At 35.6% G+C, this 22,896-nt stretch overlaps 3 protein-coding genes and 1 pseudogene across 11 annotated transcripts; 3 read left to right on the top strand and 1 right to left on the bottom strand.

The window, feature by feature from the left end:
- Nucleotides 1-377: 377 nt before the first annotated feature.
- On the top strand, nucleotides 378-7,052 carry LOC100793969 (glutamate receptor 3.2). 5 transcript variants are annotated; one of them, XM_041009139.1, is made up of 8 exons: nucleotides 378-647; nucleotides 784-1,034; nucleotides 1,118-2,460; nucleotides 2,546-2,823; nucleotides 2,891-2,922; nucleotides 3,007-3,401; nucleotides 3,732-6,344; nucleotides 6,723-7,052. In XM_041009139.1, the coding sequence occupies exons 2-7, from the start codon at nucleotides 791-793 to the stop codon at nucleotides 4,167-4,169; spliced, it is 2,730 nt and encodes a 909-aa protein (XP_040865073.1). In that variant the 5' UTR covers nucleotides 378-647; nucleotides 784-790; the 3' UTR covers nucleotides 4,170-6,344; nucleotides 6,723-7,052. The 5 variants fall into 5 exon arrangements, with proteins under 5 accessions (XP_040865073.1, XP_006595635.1, XP_040865070.1 ...); XM_041009138.1 differs by lacking the exon at nucleotides 378-647 and having other exon boundaries at nucleotides 715-1,034; nucleotides 3,732-4,176; nucleotides 5,215-6,344; XM_041009136.1 differs by lacking the exon at nucleotides 378-647 and having other exon boundaries at nucleotides 660-1,034.
- LOC100789754 (homoserine kinase-like) lies at nucleotides 5,239-7,052 on the top strand. Of its 3 annotated transcripts, none has more exons than XM_041008773.1 (2): nucleotides 5,239-6,344; nucleotides 6,735-7,052. In XM_041008773.1, the coding sequence occupies exon 1, from the start codon at nucleotides 5,239-5,241 to the stop codon at nucleotides 6,319-6,321; it is 1,083 nt and encodes a 360-aa protein (XP_040864707.1). In that variant the 3' UTR covers nucleotides 6,322-6,344; nucleotides 6,735-7,052. The 3 variants fall into 3 exon arrangements, with proteins under 3 accessions (XP_040864707.1, XP_006595555.1, NP_001241610.1); XM_006595492.4 differs by having other exon boundaries at nucleotides 6,723-7,052; NM_001254681.1 differs by lacking the exon at nucleotides 6,735-7,052 and having other exon boundaries at nucleotides 5,239-6,321.
- A 2,764-nt stretch (nucleotides 7,053-9,816) lies between these two features.
- Nucleotides 9,817-13,839, bottom strand: LOC100808132 (monosaccharide-sensing protein 2-like; annotated as a pseudogene).
- A 1,567-nt stretch (nucleotides 13,840-15,406) lies between these two features.
- On the top strand, nucleotides 15,407-21,507 carry LOC100778173 (calcium-dependent protein kinase 26). 3 transcript variants are annotated; one of them, XM_006595570.4, is made up of 9 exons: nucleotides 15,499-15,719; nucleotides 15,873-16,710; nucleotides 16,870-17,013; nucleotides 17,096-17,248; nucleotides 17,684-17,799; nucleotides 18,069-18,236; nucleotides 18,510-18,734; nucleotides 19,827-19,975; nucleotides 21,120-21,507. In XM_006595570.4, exons 2-8 carry the CDS (start codon nucleotides 15,963-15,965, stop codon nucleotides 19,947-19,949), a joined length of 1,677 nt encoding a protein of 558 aa, XP_006595633.1. In that variant the 5' UTR covers nucleotides 15,499-15,719; nucleotides 15,873-15,962; the 3' UTR covers nucleotides 19,950-19,975; nucleotides 21,120-21,507. The 3 variants fall into 3 exon arrangements, with proteins under 3 accessions (XP_003544188.1, XP_006595633.1, XP_006595632.1); XM_006595569.4 differs by having other exon boundaries at nucleotides 15,860-16,710; XM_003544140.4 differs by having other exon boundaries at nucleotides 15,407-16,710.
- The last annotated feature ends 1,389 nt before the right edge of the window (nucleotides 21,508-22,896 follow it).

Genomic DNA, 22,896 nt, shown 5'->3' with positions numbered 1-22,896 from the left:
AACTAAAAGATTATTACCTAACTTGGTCTTTAAATAGAAAGTTTCTGGGTTAAGATCAAATAGTTGGAAACTTATACCCAAAATCACTTGAAAAACCAACACATACATGCACTCAGAGGGAAAGATGGTATAAACTTCCAACAAGAAAATTAATATAAAATTTGTTCTTTTACTATACGTTATGAAATTGTGTTTCTTTTGTTTAGTTTAATTGCATTAATATACTAGTCTTTATTTGCAATTTCTCTATCATTTGACAACGGCTAAATCATAAAGTTGTTCAGTCCACTTTAAAGATTTAAGTGGGTCCAACCCATTGGCATGCGTGGTACAAATATGCTATTTGTGAAAGCTGTCGAGATAGCAAGGACAGATATATTCTTGTACAAACTTGAATAGTGCGTCATAGACAATCCTCGTCCCATCCCATAACCATAACTGCAGCACTTAAAACGTTGAAATTCAGTACGATAAATGAAACGTCACAATCTGCTTGCATTCATGTCAGTCAAAATGGCCCTTGCTGTTCAGACTCAGACACCGTCCCACTTACTGTGTTGGACTGGACGTGGCCCTCTGCCCGCGTGACGTGAACCTCCACTCCACCTCCGGGTTTCTGCTTTCATTGTCTCCCGCTACAATCAAAGGTATCACTATCTCTTCACCACTCACTCTACATTCCTTCATATTCTCTGTCTATACTACTTCCCATTCAAATCAAACAGCAGCAGTTGTAGTCTCTCTCGACCTCCTTTAAATTACATATATAATTATGAATCATAGGTTCTGGATGAATTTGCTTTGCGTTGCATTATTAACATTGATCCTATTACATGGGGCATCAAGAGGACATGATGATGTCGTCAAAATCGGTGCCATATTCACATTAAAAACCATAAACGGACGAGTTTCCAAAATTGCCATCCAAGCTGCTGAGAAAGATGTGAATTCCGATCCTCGCATCCTTGGGGGTCGTAAATTGTCCATAACCATCCATGATTCCAACTTCAGTGGTTTTCTTGGCTTTATTGGGGGTATGTATATGTATCACTTCCTGCTCCAGCTTGCTTGTTTTATTTTATATATATTCATTCATTCCCTTCCTAATTCATTCCAGCCCTCAAGTTCTTGGTGACCGACACAGTAGCTATAATTGGTCCACAAAGTTCAGTAATGGCCCATGTGCTTTCGCATCTTGCAAATGAGCTCCATGTTCCCCTACTCTCCTCCACGGCTCTGGACCCCACCCTAACACCTCTCCAGTATCCTTATTTTCTACAAACAGCACCCTCCGATCACTTCCACATGAATGCCGTTGCCGACCTCATTAGCTATTTCGGTTGGAGAGAAGTCATAGCAGTGTTCAGCGACGATGATCAGAGTCGGAATGGGATAACGGTTTTGGGGGATAAACTTGCTGAGAGACGCTGTAAGTTGTCTTACAAAGCAGCACTGCCTCCTGATCCGACCGCCACTCCATCCCATGTTACTGGTCAGTTAGTGAAGATCAAGAGTATGGAGTCTCGAGTTATCGTCTTAAACACCTTCGCGCAAACTGGTCTCTTGGTTTTTGAGGTGGCTCAAAAGCTAGGAATGATGTCCAAAGGGTATGTCTGGATAGCTACTGCTTGGTTATCAACTGTTTTAGACTCAACTACTTCACTACCTTCAAATACTTGTAACTCAATTCAAGGAGTTATTACCTTTCGCCCTCACACCCCTCATTCCAGAAAAAAACAGGCATTTATCTCAAGGTGGAAACACATCAGTAATGGCTCAATTGGGTTAAATCCATACGGCCTCTATGCATATGATTCTGTTTGGATGATTGCTGAGGCACTCAAATTGTTTTTTGATCGGAATGGTACCATTTCCTTCTCTAACAATACAAATTTAAGTGGTACGAGGGAAGAGACTCTGGATTTCGGTGCTTTGAGCGTTTTTGATGGAGGGAAGGAGTTACTTGATAACATATTGCGCATTAACATGACTGGATTGACTGGACCTATTCAATTTGGTTCAGATAGATCTCCTCTAAATCCATCATATGACATTCTTAATGTAATTGCTACTGGTTATAGGAGAGTCGGCTACTGGTCTAATTACTCTGGCCTCTCTGTAATAACCCCTGAGAAACTTCACGCAGAGCCTGCCAATCGTTCAATTTCAAGCCAGCATCTAAACCGTGTCATATGGCCTGGAAATACAACAGAAAAGCCTCGTGGATGGGTTTTCCCAAATAATGGGAGGCAACTGAGAATTGGAATTCCCAACAGAGTTAGCTATCAAGACATGGTCTCCCAAATAAATGGCACCAATGCAGTTCAAGGATATTGCATAGATATATTCCTAGCTGCCATTAAATTGCTTCCCTATGCAGTTCAATACAAGTTCATTCTGTTTGGAGATGGACACAATAACCCAAGCTACTACAATCTTGTCAACATGATTACTTCTGATGTAAGTAATACTCACTATAGAGAACAAACATAATGTAGTAATATCTTGCTTTTATATATCAATTTTTTTGCGCTTGCATCTACAGGTTTTTGATGCTGCTGTAGGTGACATTGCGATTGTCACTGACCGAACAAAGATTGTGGATTTTACTCAACCATATATAGAGTCGGGGCTAGTTGTGGTTGCTCCAGTAAAAAAATTGAAGTCAAATGCTTGGGCTTTCTTGCGACCATTTACTCCACAGATGTGGGGTGTCACTGCATTTTTTTTCCTTTTTGTTGGAGCAGTGGTGTGGATTCTTGAACATAGAACAAACGATGAGTTTCGGGGGTCACCGAGGGAACAGATAGTTACAGTTCTTTGGTAAGTAATCTTGTAGCTTGTGCACATAGCTAGTCTAGTCATAACTCATCTGTGTATGCTGTTGCAGGTTTAGTTTCTCAACCATGTTCTTTGCGCACAGTAAGTTGTCCACCCATTTTGACATTTCATGTCCTATTCATGTTTGTGACTAGAAACAGATAAGCTTCTTTATTATTGTTTCAGGAGAAAACACAGTTAGTCCACTTGGTCGAGTGGTGTTGATAATCTGGCTTTTTGTGGTTCTGATAATCAATTCAAGCTACACTGCAAGCTTGACATCAATTCTCACTGTGCAACAGCTGTCCTCACCCATAACAGGAATTGATAGCTTGATATCCAGCAGTGATCGTATAGGATTCCAAGTAGGCTCATTTGCTGCAAACTATCTCACTGAGCAACTCAACATCCCCAAACATAGACTTGTTCCTCTTGGCTCACCAGAAGAATATGCTGTTGCCCTTGAAAGCGGAACTGTTGCAGCTGTGGTGGATGAACGACCCTATGTAGAACTCTTCCTTTCAAACCACTGCCAATTCTCAATTAGGGGCCAAGAGTTCACCAAAAGTGGATGGGGATTTGTGAGTGTTTTTTAGAATTACTTACTGGTACTTTTCTCAGGGTGTAGTCTTTTATGTACTTTGTTGCACTAACTAACTAATGCAAAAAGCAAAACATAATGTTAGAAGGTATGAAATTTTATAAATTGGGAGGCAAGAAATCACAACTTCGCTTCCCTTTAGCTTCTTTGAATGAAACACTGAACACTATATATGTTGATGGTAGTTGAGCACGAATTTTGCTCAAGTTCAGTATTACTCGATCCTAGATGATTCTCAACTGCAATTCATGTACTTGTAAATCTTTATGTTACTACTTGTCTTTGATTAATTTCTTGGGTGTCACCGCAGGCATTCCCGAGAGACTCTCCTCTTGCAATTGATATGTCAACTGCGATTCTAACCCTATCTGAGAATGGTGAACTTCAAAGGATCCATGAAAAGTGGCTTTCAGAAAAGGCTTGTGGTTTTCACAGTACTGAGGATGAACAGCTTAAATTAAATAGCTTCCGGGGCCTGTTTCTAATATGTGGAATAACATGTTTCCTGGCGCTTCTTATCTATTTTTTATCGATGGTACGGCAATTCAATAAAAAATCCCCTCAAAAAGTTGGTCCTTCTAATCGTTGCAGCTCACGTTCTGCTCGCATCCAGACATTTCTACATTTTGTTGACGAAAAAGAAGACGTCTCACCCAAGTTAAAAAGAAAACTCGACTATATCTCATCAAATCGTTTGAGGAGCATATCCAAGAGAGTACAAGAGGACATTTCCCAAGAGGCTCCTTGACCTTGTGGTTAGACTATATATATATATATATATATGCCGTTCTCTCTTTTGTAGAAATTTTCTTCATATTTGTATTTCTGAAGGGGATATCCTAAGTGACCTCACTCATCTAATGTTGAAGCAAAAACTTCTGCTTGCTTCTGGTCAAGATATATAAGCACTGATAATTAATTTAGTACTATTACAGATTATTTACTTGCATCTAGGTTCAAGCTAGTGTGAAACATTTATAATATTTATAACTAAACGTGGTCGTTTAATCATGCATATTTACACAACTTGATTTTAGGGGTTACATACTATAGCAATATTTTTTCAATGAATAAAAGCTAAATGATACTTTTTGGTTATTTATGTTTTTTTTATATTAAATTTTAAAAGTTTCATTTTTGTTTATGTTTTCAAAATATTTCATTTTAATATTTTTTTTTTGCTTAAACATTAAATATATTAATTGAAAAGTGTGATATGTTCATCAATACTGATTAGAATGATGATGTAACATATTAATTGAATTGATAGGTTAGATTATTTTATGATAAATGGATAAAATAAAATAAAAAAATAAAGGTAAGAGTATAATTAATAAGATAATAATAATTAATATCATCCTAAGTTTATGTTTTAAAAAAATGGACAGATAAAAATTAGTTTTTGAAAAGAAAAAAAGAATGTATTTGGATCTACCTTATATCATTCAAAATTACCTTAAAATACTTATTAACTGATATTAGGTTAAAAAATTGATTTTGGTTTTAGGATTAATACTTATTTGAAATAATTTTAAGTTGAGTAAAAAAATATTAAATTATGTTACTAACTTAATTTTAAAATAAAACATTCGCCATATTTCTTTAAAATTCTAAATTTTAGAAAGCTTCAGCAAAACTATGGGCTCCCAATCAAAGTACCAACATTTTTTGTTTTGGTTGGGCTTGGCAAAGACCCAAACAAAGTAAGAAAGGGAATTTTAAATTTAATTGAAATACTGAATCGTAGTTGGTAGGATTATAATATTGATACTCTGCTGCTTTTAATTTGGAAGAGAGACAAACCAGCAAGAGTGGAGATGGCGACGTCGACGTGCTTCCTGTGTCCGTCTACGGCGAGTTTGAAAGGCAGGGCCAGATTCAGAATCAGAATCAGATGCAGCAGCAGCGTGTCGGTCAATATTCGAAGGGAGCCCGAACCTGTAACGACGCTGGTGAAAGCGTTTGCTCCCGCCACGGTGGCGAATCTAGGTCCAGGCTTCGACTTCCTAGGCTGCGCCGTGGACGGACTCGGAGACATTGTGTCGGTGAAGGTTGACCCACAGGTTCACCCTGGCGAGATATGCATATCCGACATCAGCGGCCACGCCCCAAACAAGCTCAGCAAAAACCCTCTCTGGAACTGCGCCGGCATCGCCGCCATTGAAGTCATGAAAATGCTCTCCATTCGATCCGTCGGCCTCTCCCTCTCCCTGGAGAAGGGCCTGCCTTTGGGAAGCGGTCTGGGATCCAGCGCCGCCAGCGCCGCCGCGGCCGCCGTGGCGGTGAACGAGCTGTTTGGGAAGAAATTAAGCGTGGAGGAGCTGGTTCTGGCATCACTGAAATCGGAAGAGAAGGTGTCGGGGTATCACGCGGACAACGTGGCGCCATCGATAATGGGGGGTTTTGTGCTGATCGGGAGCTACTCGCCGCTGGAGTTGATGCCGTTGAAGTTTCCGGCAGAGAAGGAGCTGTATTTCGTGCTGGTGACGCCTGAGTTCGAGGCCCCGACGAAGAAGATGCGGGCAGCGCTGCCTACGGAGATCGGGATGCCGCACCACGTGTGGAACTGCAGCCAGGCAGGTGCTCTGGTGGCGTCGGTGCTGCAGGGCGACGTGGTTGGGTTGGGGAAGGCATTGTCCTCTGACAAGATCGTTGAGCCAAGGCGTGCCCCCTTGATTCCTGGCATGGAGGCTGTCAAGAGGGCTGCCATTCAGGCCGGTGCTTTTGGCTGTACCATCAGCGGCGCCGGCCCTACCGCCGTCGCCGTCATTGACGACGAGCAAACTGGACACCTCATTGCCAAACACATGATTGACGCTTTTCTCCATGTTGGCAATTTGAAGGCTTCTGCAAATGTCAAGCAGCTTGATCGCCTTGGTGCTAGACGCATTCCAAATTGAACCTTCTCTTCTCTATCTCTATGGTACGCTTCACTTCTCTACCGCTTGTGTTTATACTTTTACTTTCCTAAGGCTATGATTTTGCCCAATCTTCACTTTTCTCCTACCGAGATTCATACGACAACCAAGGCCTTTTCTATTTCTAATCTTCTCAGTTTATTGCTACTTTTTTAACTAGCCTTAGGATTTCACAAGGTCTACCTTTATATATTCATTATTACTTCTTTCTTCTCAACTCGCCCCCATTCATTTCTTTTCTAAGCTTCTTGAAATTGATTGTGATTTTCTAATTAAATGCATCTCACGGCCTTTTCTTATTTGTATAAATGTTTTTAACAAACAACATGGTTGGTTGACAATTTTGTATCAGCTACTGAATTCTAATTTATTATGCTTGCCAGAGAGGCTTGTAGATTTCAAGAACCGGATTTCTTCCAACTTGCTCGTAACACTCTAAGTGCTGACCGGTCACATGTATTTGAAATTTGATCTGATCAATGAAGCAGCATTCTAGTGTGGAGGTCTGAATAACAAGAGAAACATTAAACCCAAGCTGGGAGCTCTGTTTGGGTGGTGGAAATTTAAATAGATGAATAATTATGAAAGACCTAGATCAGGTCAGTGTTATGGTGAACTCTGAAGCATGTTTTAGATTTTCTTTGCTTTGTTTTTATCATATTTTTATCTTGCTACTTGAGTTGACAAAGCTCAAAAAGAAGTCATTTTTAGTATTTTCTTGTTTCATTATGCTAGTTAATCTTAGCTTTTGAATAGCATGTATTGTTCCTTAATATTTCTCTTTATCATTTCACTGTCAATGTTTTCTAATTCTTTCTTGGTTAAAGTCTAAGAGTTTATGTGGATGGAGGCTTTCATCACGGATTTCAATTCGAAAGCTCGTTCCTAGGATATATGTATGGTTGCTCAAAGAACCATTGCTTTATGATGAACTGAAGATCGATCATTGTTTATTTATTACCGCGTTTTCCTTTCTCCTGTTTTCTTTGAATAAGTTTGAAAAAGAATCTGTGCACTTTTTCCTGCCCTTGTTTGTATTAAAGATTTTGTTGAACTTACTGTATTTGAACTTTGAAGGAAGGAAAAAGGTATATATGTAAACATTATCTAATTTTATCTTTGTTAAACTAGGTCATCTTCTAACGAATAAGTAGTCATCACATTAATCCTTAATTTGTTTTTACTAAATTGGACTTTTACAAAATTATAATATTATTGCATAAATAAATTACTATCAAATTACTTAGAAATTTAAAATATCACTTCTTTTTTTTTCAAATGGTTAAATTAATAACACCAAATTTAGTGATTATTTTAATTTTTTATGAAATTAATTTGACAACAAAGAAATAAAGGATTAGTATCATAACTAGTTTTCAAGAATTTTCTTACATCACGGAAAAACTTTCGATTTTTTTTTCCTCAAATAAAGTGTTTCCAAATACTAGAAATCAATTTGGTAACAAAAATGAAAATAAAACACCATAATATTTGAAGGGTCGAATACTAGATGTACAGTCTAAAACAACTATATAAACACATACGATTTTATTTTAAATTTTTTTTATGGCTTTTTCCCTCATATTTAAAACTATTTTATATTTATCGTACATGTTTACACAACTATAAGCATGTGTAATACAGTACAATTTAATTTTGACGTTACGTAACATGCTTTATACCGTCTTCTGCAGTCAAATTAGAAACATGTAACTTTGAAATAACTAAATGCAAAAATCAAATTTTGTTATTAGTATAACAATAACACTATAAAAAATAATGTTGATAACATATCAAAATTAAATTATAATCAGTAATACTTTTTTTTTATAATAATTCCATTTTAAATTTTATTAACTATTAAATCTTTTCATCAGGCTAGGTGTTTGGTGTCAAGTGGTCTGATGCTTAGTGGGGATTTTTTTTTCTTGCATCCAACATTTTTTCCAATATACTTAGCAATAAGAGGAAAAAATAAAAAATATTCTTACATATAACTTATATGGATTCACAATCCATATGATCCATAAGTCTCATACGGATCCATAAGAGACTTATTTGACAATCCGTAAGTTTCATATGGATCAATATAAGTTTACATATAGATTTAATAAAAAATTATGTATATAAAAAAATATATTATTAGATCAAAATTAATTGTTACAAAATTTATATATGTATTAAATATACATTAGAAATTTTAATGTTATATATATTGACATTAATTATTTTTTAATATAATTGACATATTAGTATAGTTGGTTAGAGTATTGTTATTAATATGTGAAAGTTAAAATATATTTTTAACAATCCGTAAGTATACATGGCTCCATAGGAGGTCTTAGGGAAGAAAAAATAAAAAAGAATAAAGTTGAAAATTTTAAAATGTGTTGGATGCAGAAGAAATTTACTAAATGTAGAAAGAATAAGGCTGCTTAGTTTGGCTCGATGCTTGATATCAAGTGTAGTCCAATACTTAGTTTGGCTAGATGTTCAGTATCATGTTTGGTTTGATCCTCAGTTTGGCTAGGCGTCTAGTGTCTAGTTTAGTCTGATGCTTAGTTTGGTTAGGTGCTCAATGTAGTTTGATCTGGTGCTTAGTTTGGCAAGATGCCCAATGTCAAGTTTTGCCCGATGCTTACTTTGGTTAAATGTTCAGTGTCAAGTTTGGCTCGGTGGTTGATATCAAGTCTGCCTTGTGCTTAATTAGCTTGGTGTTTCGTGTCAAGATAGGTTTGATGCTTAGTTTGGCTGTGTGTCTAAAATTCATTAAAATAATAACATATTCATAACATTTATAATGCTTAACACAATTTTACATAATATTACTTTCGGTCTTATTTATATATATATATATAAACAAATACCAAGTTTATTTATATATAAAAAACAATTATCCAATTTATGAAGATCAATAAAATAATTAAATTAAATAATTTTAATTAATATTGACATCAATTCAATTTAAAAAAAATACTCGTGAAATTAACTTATTTAAGTAGTAGTTAGTTAGATATAATAATATGATTTATAATAAAAAAAGTGGTCTTCATTTCACAATAAATCAAAAATATAAAATAAAATTAGTCATTAATACATTTTTTTAAGTGATTATATGTTTTTTTTATAATTTTGTCAAAAGAAAATGTTTTTTATAATTAAGGAAAAAAATACTACCTTTCTTATAAAAAGGATTTAACATTGACTGTAATTTCTATGGTAGACACTACTCACCTAAAATTTTCATTCCTATTTTGTTATCCCAAAAATTCCTACTTTCCCTAACATCTCTGCCGCATAAAACAAGATTTAAAAATGAACGTTTATATAATTTCTATGTATAAACCCTCGTTTTACTTCCTTACGTTATAAATGTCTATAATTTAACTTCACGAAACTATAATTTTATAAAATGCTATATTTTAATCTTTTCTTCATAATATTTTGCACTAACGCCAAGGACTAAAATAAGTATTATTAAAAAAATAAAAAAAGTAAATAACATTTTATAAAGTCAAGAAATAAGGGTTATGAAATCAAATTCGAATGTTATAGTAGATGCTTATAATTTTATTGGCTAACGAGTTTCCTTGGACTTTCTCATTTCTCAAATCCCAGATCCCAACCCACGATGAAGGTGCCTAAAGAGGAAACAAAACAAGAAATCCATAGATTCAAAATGATTTTATATTAAAAAAAATCCAATGGGTCGTTTGTAAAGTCAGGTATTATTGGCAACTTGAGCTTGCTTTGCCCCGACAGAGAAGAACTCAATGATAACTTCCAGTGGCATGCCCTTGGTTTCTGGAACTTTTAAGAAGACAAACACCCAAGCTATGATGCACACAACCGCATACATACCAAAGACACCACCAAGGCCCACAGAATTAAGCATAACTGGGAGCGAGTAGGTGACTATGATGTCACATATCCAAAATGTAAGAGCACATATAGCTATGCATAGACCACGAACTCGAGTAGGGAAGATCTCTGAACAAAGGATATTAGGAATTGGCCCAAAGCCCATGACGAAACAACAGAAGTAGACAATAACACTCGAAGTGAGAATAAAAAGCATTTATAGTACTGTCCAATTCCACAAGACTCCCTATTACTAATATGAGAAGTGATACTATCAAGACGGGGATTGTAGTCAGCAGCAAGGTTCTGAATAGATAAATAAAAATAGAAAAATGTCACCAATGAGTACTGCAGATTGAATGAACAAAAACAAGCAATGAAGAAATATACACAAGGGGTTAAAAAAAGCAACACAAGGAGAAGATAACTCACAAATATCAAATATTTAAGTTCTGAATCTTCAAATACTTTCCAAATTATAAAGTTTACAATTTCCAGAATTATCTCAAATACTTTCATATAGGAACTTACAAACAAAAAACAGAAAACAAAACAAAACACCGTCTCCACCACAACCAAGCCATATTCACTAGGTGGAGTCAATGTACATGGATCATTCAACACCACTGAGCTAAATCAAAAACCAAAACTAAAAAAAAGAAATGTAGAGCAATCTGCTTTTTTTCTAATGGCTTCTCCTAATGTTTTCCTAAGTTTTACTTTGTCTTTTAATTAGAGCACTTCAATTCGATCAACTTTTCTCATTGGATCCTTCATTGATCTTCGCACAAACTAGACGAGTTTCCATTATCCTATCTATAGATGCTAACTTCAACATTCCATTGGATATAAAAACATTCCTAAATCCTAATCTTGTCCTTTCTTTGTCAGCTCATTCACCTCAGCAATCTCATCTACAACAAACTTAGTTTCAGCTCATTTACTGATCATATAGAATCGTTGATCTGTTTGATGTCATTTTCCTCTAGTTTGAGGGCACTTTGCAATAGTAGTAATTTCAAACCCAATTTGTTATTGAAATACCACTTTAAATTGCAAAATTTTCTAGCAAAGAACATACAGGGAAAATATGCAATGGAAACAGTATGACCATGAGAAAATCATCTCCAGGATACATCCACCTATTGAAACAAATCTTGCCATTTAAGTAGAAGCCAACAATAAATGATAAGAGAAAGATGCATACCTTCTGCCAGATATATCCATGAGCCTCATGGCCACAGCTATACAGGGTAACATCAACAAGGTTGTCACGCTGCTGATAAGAAAAGACGCAGAAGTAGAACCGAGGCCCAGGTTTGAAAGAAGATAACCAACACCTGCCTGCTCAAGAATTTGAGGTGTATAGTAGAGCACCACATTTATACCAGAGAACTGCGATGTTTAAAGAGGAGTTAGATGACAGTCAGACATAGCTTTTTACTAGGTACAATGGGTTAATGATTGGTTAGTGAATAAATCACCTACTGAATGAGTTGAGATTTAAAAAATATATCCTAATATGTCTAAATAGTTTTCTGACAATTTCACCGAAGTTAGATTAACAGAAGTTTTAAAAAATGTCATTACCTGTTGAAGAATTTGAATCCCCACCCCCACAATCAGTGCATGCTTCACTCCAGGCTCTAAAAGGTCACTCCAACTCGGCCCTTTTGCAGCTGTTTGGGATGGATGAATCATGGCTGGTCCAACTGGCTGCTGATGCATAAGCTCCTTGTTGTAAAGGGCTGATTGACTCACTAGAGCGGCAGCCTGGACAATCTCACCATCTGTTAGTGTCGGCGCATCACAGCCTGGAAGTGAAATGATGGACCCACGTCTAGATCCAGGACCACCTTCTTGGTGCAAATATATTCTCTTGAAAACACCTTCTGTTTCAGACCATTTCCATGCTAGCTGCCATCCACCACCAATCCCTGAGTTTCCAGCAGGTTCTCCTTGCAAAAGACTACCTTGCCTCATGCTTCCCTGGGCAGGAGCAGGCATGTCCCTTTCCGCACTTGTTGCTTGACGTGAGATCAATGGACTCTGCAAATTGTCATCAGAATCGTCGGTGTCAGCAGCATCAGATACATAATCATCTCCCTCTCTGGCAATGCTTTCTTCATCCCAATCTTCATTCCTAGGTTGATTTCCCCCAACACTAAACATGCTTCCAAAGTGTGGGAAAAGTGTGCTTCCTGTTTCTGGGAGCTTCTCATGGACACTACCAAAGAGCTTCACTAGAGGGTCCACTAGAGCACTTTGATTTGCCATGCTTCCCTTCCGAGATACAAGGCCAATGGAACTTTGTCCAGTGACAGGTTTGGCAATCCAGGATTGACCTTCTGCTGTCCCATACAATTTGATCTGCTCTGCATCACTGAATTCATTGGCTGGACCAATTATGTACTCTTCTATAACGGTATCACCCCCAACTCCAAGACCCTCAACTAGTAAAGCCATCTCACCTGATCATATCCAAGAACAATTACCATCCAAATCAAAAGCAAGTAAACAAGAACTGATGAAATCAAATAAAATAAATGCATAACTAACCAGCGACATCTTGTCTGCCGCGAAGTCGTTGCAAAACCTTCTTGGCCTCTAGCATCCGGCCTTTGCTGACAAGCCATCTTGGAGATTCAGGCAAGAAGAATAGTGTGAGTGCAAAATAAATGAGAGAGGGAATTGAAAGAACACCTAACATGAGTCTCCAGTTTGGGGCCTTGGTGAGTGATATAGCAAAGACCATACAGTAGGAAAAGAACATTCCAGCAGAACCAGTGAACTGCGGAAGAGTATTTAGTAATCCCCTAATCTCAGGTGGAGCTGTCTCGGATATGTAAAGAGGTACCAAGGTGACCGCCAAACCAATGCCTAATCCATCTAAAAGCCTTGCAAAGAGGAGAATATAAACATTTGGAGACCATAGCATGACCAGAGAACCAACAAAATAAAGGATAGAGGAGATGATCAACATAGGACGCCGGCCTAGCAAGTCTGATAAGGGTCCAGAGCATGTCGTAACGACAGTGGCTCCAATAAGTGACATGGCCACAATTAGACCTTCTATTGTGGGTTCACTTTGTAAATTAAACTCCCTCTTTATGTACAAAATAGATCCTGCATAGCATAGAAAGCCAATTAGACTTGGTTGAATGTTATCTTAATTGGCTAACCGAATAAAAATATGACCTGCAATGGTGGCATTATCCCATCCTTGCAGCAAGTTGCCGATAGCAGCAGCCACAGCAACAAGAACAGCTCCGCTCATGTTTGTTACTGAAAGATTGACGATGGATCACAGTTCACAGATCGGATCCAGAACGTAAAGACATCTTCATCTCTCCTAATAAAATCAGTTTGAGTTGGAAGTTTCAACTTTCAAGTATAATATAATGCATAAAAGGACATAGAACAAAAGTATAATAATAAAGTTGGGGCCAGGCCAGGAGGGTGATCTTTCCTTTCTAAAATTATTCACTGAACTGATTGATACTGGGTGTAGCTAGCATAGCGGCATAGTATTAGTATATACTAATATATAACAAGTCTACTACAACTACCTCGACTCGACAAAACAAGAAAAATGATGTAAGCGATCCTATTCCTATCTGCCGGCTAAGCTAAAAGGTAGAATATAAGTGAATGCGTGACTCCCGTGGCTGTGGCTCCCTTTTTCTTTACAATCTCATCCAAATTTGCTTACATGTCAAAGAATCGCCATTCACAATGAGTGTTGTTACTAAACGCTTTTTATTATTCTATTGATTAAATGTCAAATTTTAAAAACAAAATTGGCCGAATTCATGGGATATGTTCTCTCTCTTCCATTTTGTACTTGGCAAATATTTGTAGGTTGATGCTTAGTTGGTGCCAGAATTGGTTAAAGTATATATATATAATTGGGTACTAGGAGTACCCAAGAGAGAATACATAGTAGCAAAACAATTACGTAATGCAAAGTCAACCCAGGTTATGCCTCATTTAAGAGCAATAATGCTAAGAACACGTTAGATAACCCAGCTATATCATCTCTCGTGCCACACATACATCACCACACAATCTACCCCCTTAACAACAACACAATCATCTTTTTGAAAATACAAAGGTAAGTTTGAATTATGTTTAATTTTTGGTATTTGTTTCTCTAGGTTATTTATAGTTTATTTTCCTTATTTCTCCTCTATTCTCTCTAGCTCGCTATCTCTTTTTATACCTTGCCTTTACATTGGCCACATTATAATTCTAATAAAGTCTTTTTGATATTTATGTGCATGTCCTTTAAGTATGGACATTAGAGGTTTGTCAAACCTATGGTAGTGCTAACTTTCATGATGTTTTTTTTAGTATAAACACTTGAGATTTATAAAGCATATCTTGTTCTTAAATGAATGAAATTCGTTTGAGAATTCAATGGTGCTCATGTCCTGTTGGAATGAGTCATTGGTTAGTGTTCTCTCTCAATCTAATATTTTTTTGAAAGAGTTAAAATAAGTTGTTAGTGTCTTAAAATGTATTGAAATGCTAATTTTAGTCCTTATGAATTTTTTTTGTTTTTAGTCTTCACCATTTATAAAAAAACATGTGTTTTTAGTCTTCAATGAGAAATTAAAGATACATCACTTTTAATAAATATAAATACTAAAAACGTATAAAATTTGTATAGAGTGTAAAATTACATTTTAGAATATTTTGAGAAATTTTTTCCTTTCTAAGATGTAAATGTAAATTGTATAGTTGTGCAAAAATAGATTCCACGATTTTAGAACAATATCTAACATCGATGACTGTTGTATCTCCTAAAGTCAACGTGCTAACTAATCAATATGAAAATGAGAAACATTTTCCTTTACTGGGCTGCAATAACTTTAAATATCACGTTAACATATAGATTGATATTTACTAAATATATTTTGAATTAAATATATTCACAATTCTGGTAAATAGAACAGTGTTCATTTTTTTTTATTTTAAAAATCGTCCTGCTTTTAATCTCTCAGTTATGCATTAAAATAAGGAGTGGTGCTGTAATCTGAGAAAAAAATTTGGTGAAGAATGGTTTTTTACCTTTTAAAATACTCATAGGTGCTTTTGGAAATAAAATTTAGAATTTTTAGAAGGACGGTGTAGTTAGTAAAATAGGAATGCAAAAGGTAAGTTTTGACTAAAGCTTTGATTATGATTCGGTTTCTTGTTTTGGGCCCATTTGATCTCCGATGCATTGAATTGAACCAAAAACAAAAAAGAAAGGAAATGAAAAAGAAAGCCGCGTGATATTTAATTGAAAATTCTACAGAGAGAGAGAAGTGGGCGTAGCTGGTCAGCACTGACCTCCGATGTTTCTCGGCAGGAGCCAATACAAAAATTACAATACCATCATCAATCCAATCATCCTAAAATTAACCAGAAATAAAAAATAGAAATATTTTTCGAAACTAATTTTGTGGAGATCTGTCGGAGAAGAAAGAAGCGAAAATTATCCTCTTTCCATTCGTCGTTCACCTTCACTTCTGGTACGCTTATTTCGTAATTGTTTATTATTGTATTGTATTCTTTTCTTCTGGGTCTGGGTGGCTGTTGAAAGATTATAGATTAGATGATGTGATGTGAAAGAAATGAATGAATAGTTTTTTTGGATTGATTTGTTTGTGAGGTGAGCGCAACAGAGAGAGAGAGAGAGAGAGAGCAGAGCAGAGGGGAAGAAGCTGATGAGAGGAGATCGTTGGATGAATATATAATATAAATTGGTTTGTTTGATGGGCAACACATGCCGCGGATCTTTGAAAGGGAAATATATTCAGGGCTTCAGCCAGCCCGAAGACCATTCCAAGCGCTCCACCACCCATTCTGATCCCTCCTCAACCAAGCAGCAAGACGACAACGACAACAACAACAACAACAACAACAACAACAACAACAACAACAACAACAATAACAATCTTCCCTTCAACGCCAAGAGAGAAGCCATCATGCGCCGAGGCCTCGACAACCAAGCCTATTATGTCCTAGGCCATAAGACTCCCAACATTCGTGATCTATACACTCTTGGTCGTAAATTGGGACAGGGCCAATTTGGCACCACTTATTTATGCACCGAGAATTCTACCTCCATTGAATATGCCTGCAAATCCATCTCCAAAAGGAAGTTGATTTCCAAGGAGGACGTCGAGGACGTTAGGAGGGAAATTCAGATAATGCATCATTTAGCTGGTCACAAGAACATTGTCACCATCAAGGGTGCTTATGAGGATCCTCTCTATGTTCATATTGTCATGGAGCTTTGTTCCGGGGGTGAGTTGTTTGATCGCATCATCCAGAGGGGCCACTATACCGAGAGGAAGGCCGCGGAGTTGACCAAAATTATTGTTGGGGTTGTTGAGGCTTGCCATTCCCTTGGGGTCATGCATAGAGATCTCAAGCCTGAAAACTTTCTCTTGGTCAACAAAGATGATGATTTCTCTCTTAAAGCAATTGACTTTGGCCTCTCTGTATTCTTCAAACCCGGTCGGTAACAAACAACTCTGATTTTCTCTTTATATCTTCTTTTAAGAACAACATTACAATATTTGATTGAAATACATTTGTATTCCCTTTAGGATTTTAGGGAACGCCATTTAATACTAATTAGTGTTGTTTAAATCTTCATTTAACCTTTTGCCTCAGGTCAAGTTTTCACTGATGTAGTCGGCAGCCCATACTATGTTGCTCCTGAGGTTCTCCTCAAGCATTATGGGCCTGAAGCAGATGTGTGGACAGCTGGTGTCATACTGTACATATTGCTTAGTGGCGTGCCGCCATTTTGGGCAGGTATATCTTACTGCCTACACTCTTTTGATTTCCTGTCTTTCATCTGTTTCATCACTGAAAGTTTTGTCCTTTTGGAGTTCAGAGACCCAGCAGGGTATATTTGATGCAGTATTGAAGGGACATATAGATTTTGACTCAGATCCTTGGCCTCTAATATCTGACAGTGGAAAAGATCTGATTAGAAAGATGCTGTGTTCTCAGCCTTCAGAACGGTTGACTGCTCATCAAGTGTTATGTATGTTCTTCCTTTTTTTTTACTATACTTACTATGAGCAAGGACCACCCTCATATCAAAAGAATAGTTGTTTTGCCCTTTTGGACTAGTAGCTAAGTCGTTGTGGTTACTCAGTGGATGTTATTATAGATGTAATTGAGGGACTGAGCATTAGAAATTGACTTTTCCTGTGCTACTCATACATTCAAAGTTATCTTCATTATTAAAGATGCAATAGGTGATTAAAGTCTCACTGGCGTTGTGGCCGTTGCCACATCTATAGCAGACTCACCCAGGAAGAAATAGTCCTATCTAAATTAATAGTTAGCTGGATTTGATGTTTCCTCAAAAGCAAATTCCAGCTTAACTTCCTTAAGGATTAAATTTTGTAAATATTCAAAATATTGTGTTTCAATGTGTTGTCTGACATGTTACTTGTGTCATTTGCCTGTTTAGGTCATCCTTGGATATGTGAGAATGGAGTTGCCCCTGACAGATCACTGGACCCTGCTGTTCTTTCTCGTCTCAAACAGTTTTCTGCAATGAATAAGCTAAAGAAGATGGCTCTGCGAGTAAGTGAAGCTAATTGATGAATGTATATAGATTATGTATGAATGTAGCTCATACATTGTTATGAAAAAGATAATGGATTCCATGCATGATATGCAAAATGCTATTGTTGTCTTTGTGGAGTCAAGCACTTCTTGGATGCCAAATGAACCTCACTTTATTGAGCTTCCACACTTGCTCTTTGTTTTCACTTCTCCTTCATCTATTATCCTTTTGCTTGTCCGAAACTATGTAACCTTAGTTATAATTGCTTATTATACTAATTTTTTAGGTGATTGCTGAAAGTCTATCTGAAGAGGAGATTGCTGGTTTGAGAGAAATGTTTCAGGCTATGGATACTGATAACAGTGGTGCAATCACTTTCGATGAACTCAAAGCTGGTCTAAGAAGATATGGGTCTACCCTTAAGGATATAGAAATACGTGATCTTATGGAAGCGGTAGGTTGTTGGTTCTGCGAAAAGTTTCTTTTTTGTATTTTGTGTTTGTACTTCGTATTTTATTTAGTTATTATTTTTAAATATAATGTTTTAAATTTCCTTATATGCAAAAGCCAGGGTTTGACATTAGGCATCAAATTAGTGAAAACCAGGGACTATTCAGTCATCTTTTACAAGCATTACTCCATTTTTCTTTTGAGCCACATCCTGTATTCGTGTTAAATAATCTTTGAACATGTTTCATTCACAGCTAAAATGTTTGAGCTGTTTCAGGCTGATGTGGACAAAAGTGGAACCATAGATTATGGGGAGTTTATTGCTGCTACATTTCATCTCAACAAACTAGAGCGTGAAGAACATCTTATTGCAGCATTCCAATATTTTGACAAGGATGGTAGTGGCTACATTACAGTTGATGAACTTCAACAAGCTTGTGCAGAACATAACATGACTGATGCTTTTCTTGAAGATATTATTAGAGAAGTTGATCAAGATAATGTAAGTTGTTTAACCTGTGTTATACATTCACATAGGAAATCCTTGTAGGCTGTTAGAAGATCTTACAGTATAGTATTATATATATCCTCCTTGAAAGACTTCACTTTTAGTCTTCAATTTTTCTGTAATATGTACTGCGATAACCTAAATGGTTTTTAGTTTGAAATATAGAATGTTCTTTGGTTAAAGAATGCTTACATGTTGTAAGCAATATTAATTTGCATTTATCCTGCATTAACTGGAGTTTCGTTTCAAAGCTACAAGAATTTTGTTATCTAGCATGTTAATTCTGCAAGGAGTTAAGATCCCTAACTACTTCTGAGTTCTGATTAATCAAAATATCAGCATATCATGTACATTTTTCTGGTAGGTGGTAGCAATTAAAAAATATATATTTTAATTTTTTTGCTTACTGAGGGAAGCTTGTATGTCTTTTTTCAAACTGCACATGCAATGTCCTAGATAAAATATAATAATTGCTGTAGTTTCTTAAAATCTTCAAGAAAAAGAAATGAAAAAATGATACTCCCTCTCCCCCCCCCCCCCCCTCTTCTCCCAAAACAAAATTATGCTGTTCTGCTGTTGTACTAATTGTTGCATTATTCGCTACAAGAACTATGCAGTTAATTATCATAAACATGATTTTTTGTGAAAACTAATATTACTACTGAGAAATTCTAGCAATTTACTCTTTCCAACATACTTTCTATAATTGGGGGAATTTCTTGTGAGACCCACTAAATAGTTTGACTACTCTTTATTTAGTGGGACCTACATGAAATTCATTCAATAATAATAAGTGTTCTAAAAAGAGTGTGTTGTTAGTATTCCTCTGTTACTAAAAGCACTTGTGATAGCACATGGTCTTCAAGCCTTTTGTTTTAAATGTTTTCTGATCACAGATTGTGAAAAGCAATTCATTGATCAAAACTATATCATGCCTTAAATACACTTTAATTATCAAATGCCTGAATTCTAATAATTTGTCAAGCATGATTCTTTGTCACCTATCAATAATGAATTGAATTAAGTTCCTGGACCATCTTCTTTTGTAGTTATGCTTCATGATTATGTTTATATCTTTTGTTTTAGGATGGAAGGATTGATTATGGTGAATTTGCTGCCATGATGCAAAAAGGCAACGCTGGAATTGGTAGGAGGACTATGCGCAACAGTCTGAATTTAAGCATGAGAGATGCACCAAGTGCTCAATAGCTTACGATTGTGCTCATTATGTACAGGTACTTTTGGCTTTGGGTAAAATAGAACTTTTATCCCCTGTATGAAATACTATTTGCTCACTTTTATAATTTATATTCTTATGAATTTTTAAGATGTTAGAGGTCAAAAGGCATCACAAATGGTATGTCTTGTAATCACCAACATACTTCTAATATTATGTGGTAGGCCATCTCTAGTGGTTGGAATAGACATATAGGTAATAGATGTTAGTCTCTCACTCTTGGAAGTTAAAGTTCCAAATCATTGATACGCAAGAAGTCATCATGAACCTTAGAACCCAAAATGATTTGAGTGAAGTTCAGTTATCACTTCATGATATTTCAAGCCTTATTTCCCAATTTATATAGGTCCCATTTGCGTATGTACCCAATATTTTCTTGTGATCTGCTCACATTTTAGCATCAGTCGTTGTAAAGCATCCTGTGCAGATGGCTGTTGAATTGAAGTTGAAGTGTTCCAGATTTTGTTGTATCTGTTTGTTCTTTAGCAGATACTTCTAGACTTGGTTTTATTCTTCTAATGATGGCCCATCAAATCTATTGAATAAGATGAGTCATTCATTGGATTCTTGCTCCCCAGCAGAGGGTAATGACAGTTTAGAATGCATGTTAGAGTTGTACTATCAGCCCACAGATATGGAGCTGCCTTGTCTATAGCATATTCTTTGTAATATGTTGGTGTATGATTTTCTGATGAAAAAAAAATCATTTTTGAGGTTTTAGGTTAGCTTGAGTTATGGAAGTATAAACTGAAGAAGGCAGCATATCTGCATACATTTGGAGGTGTGCGTGAGCCAACTGGCTGATGAACCTTTTGCAATTTTATATACAGAAGTAGTAGTAGTAGTAGTAGTTATATAAAAAGATGTAACCCCGAGACCAAACTTGGGGTGGGGGTGGGACTCCCGTTAAGCACATCTTTGTAAATATATATCGTTCCAATCATAGATCTTGGTTCTGCATCTTGAATAATGCATTTAGAGTTGAATCTAGATTTAAGCAGTAATTCCAACAAGGTGTGTCTTGCATGATAGTTTATATCCTGCAGTTTGCCAAAACGAGTATTAACTGAATAACTGTTGACTTTTTATTACTCTCATTGTTAACGTCACTCTTCCTGTATTCTGGAATGCAATTTTGGCAGGTTTGTATGCAGCAAAGCCAGAAAGAGAAAAATAAAGTATAAATCTTTCCAAAAAATTGTTCATATCTTGCTGACCGGTCCTATCCCTGAAGAACAATCAGGATTGTGGGTGCTCTCGCATGAGGATTCATCTAGTGTTACATTTATGTGCTGTATGAGTGGAAAAATTGTTTCTCGCTTTGTAAACCTTAGTGTTGGGTGTTACAGCTACTTCAAGTTGGTCTTCTATTTTTCTGTGCTTTCATGTAGGGGCATTCTGTCTATAGTTTAAGTAGAAGGATTTTGATCTTTCAAGTTCTTGATTTCACGGATGTAAAGTTTCACACGCATGACATGATGTATTGGGCGTACTAAGAAGCCTTTGTGGAGTATGATGCTTTGTGTTAAAGCGACAGTGCTGAAGCATATTATTTCCCAGCTGGCTTTTTTTTCCCTAAACAACTACTTATTATTCTTGCTTTTTTATAGCTAAAGCTTGCTTTAAAGAAAGTTCAAAATAAAAGCTTTAAAAATAGAGTAAAAAATTAAGGACTTCTTTTAATTAAAGAAAGAGGGGGGAATTAGCTTTTAAAAATTGTCAAGTAAATTAGTTTTTTAAAAATAAGTTGTACTGCTTATTTTTAGTCTCTTTCGCTTTCTCATGAAATAATTAATGTGGAATAAATAAATAAATTTAGTATCAAACAATGTGTTAGAAAAAGTTTGGTCCAAACATTACTTCAATAAAAAGAAAAAACTAGCTGTTATGTAATTTAATTTGATGTAAACTGTTTGAACTTTTGATCAAATATTACCTCCGGCTAAAGAAACAAATGGTGATATTTTTTTTCCTAATTATAAGAAATATATAATCAATTTTAAATTACTAGTGGCTAATTTTATGTTATATCCTTGATAAATGATGCGAAATGGATGTATTTAATGAGATATTAATAATATAACTTATTCTTACTGGTTGAAAAAATATTTGTTGGATTATGAATAGTATCAATATATCTAACCATCATTTAAGGATATTTTTGAAATACAATTTGAATTTGTTAGTATTAATTAAAGATAACTAATATAATCATTTTTTATTTTTTTTAGGAATATAATCACTTTCTCTTATTTTGATGATTTGGTTATATGTTTTCTATATCTAGGATCAGAGGTTATGCTTCCTTTTTCTATTTATAAGGTTTATAAGTGATATGGGATTCTTTTTATTTCAAGACTTAATTTATAATATTTCTTATATTAATTATTTTTTATATTAAAAAATAGTTTATAATAACGCACAACTAGAGATAAAGAAAAAAATATTAATAACAATAATAGAATTGAAAAAAATATATATTACCATCGATTAAATTAATTATTTTTCTACCTCGACCCATCACCCGCCACTATTCAATGCAGTTGAGCTCCACAAGTGGTCCTTCAATAAGGATTTATCGCTTTGATATGCATGCTCAGATCATAGCATGTTGCTTTGCAAATGAAGCAACAAAAACCCCAAATCACAATTTCTTCGCCACCCTATATTTTTCAAAGGACCAACCTGCAATTTTCACAAAATTGAGAAACACGGCCGGTTCAAATGTTCAATGGGTTGCCATCATTAATTTAGGTCACAAAATACTTTTTAGTTTAATATCTATGTCCCATTCACCTAAACTTACATTTTCAATCAATTATAAATTATTATTGATATAACTTTTAAGATAATTATTATTAAAATTAATAAATTTAACATATTGTTATATAATTAAATAATAGTGTGGAACCTTTTATA

This window comes from Glycine max, chromosome 14, assembly GCF_000004515.6.
Source record: "Glycine max cultivar Williams 82 chromosome 14, Glycine_max_v4.0, whole genome shotgun sequence".
Taxonomy (NCBI): domain Eukaryota; kingdom Viridiplantae; phylum Streptophyta; class Magnoliopsida; order Fabales; family Fabaceae; genus Glycine; species Glycine max.
Note: the sequence above shows the minus strand (reverse complement) of the source record. Positions and strands in the feature narration are given on the sequence as shown.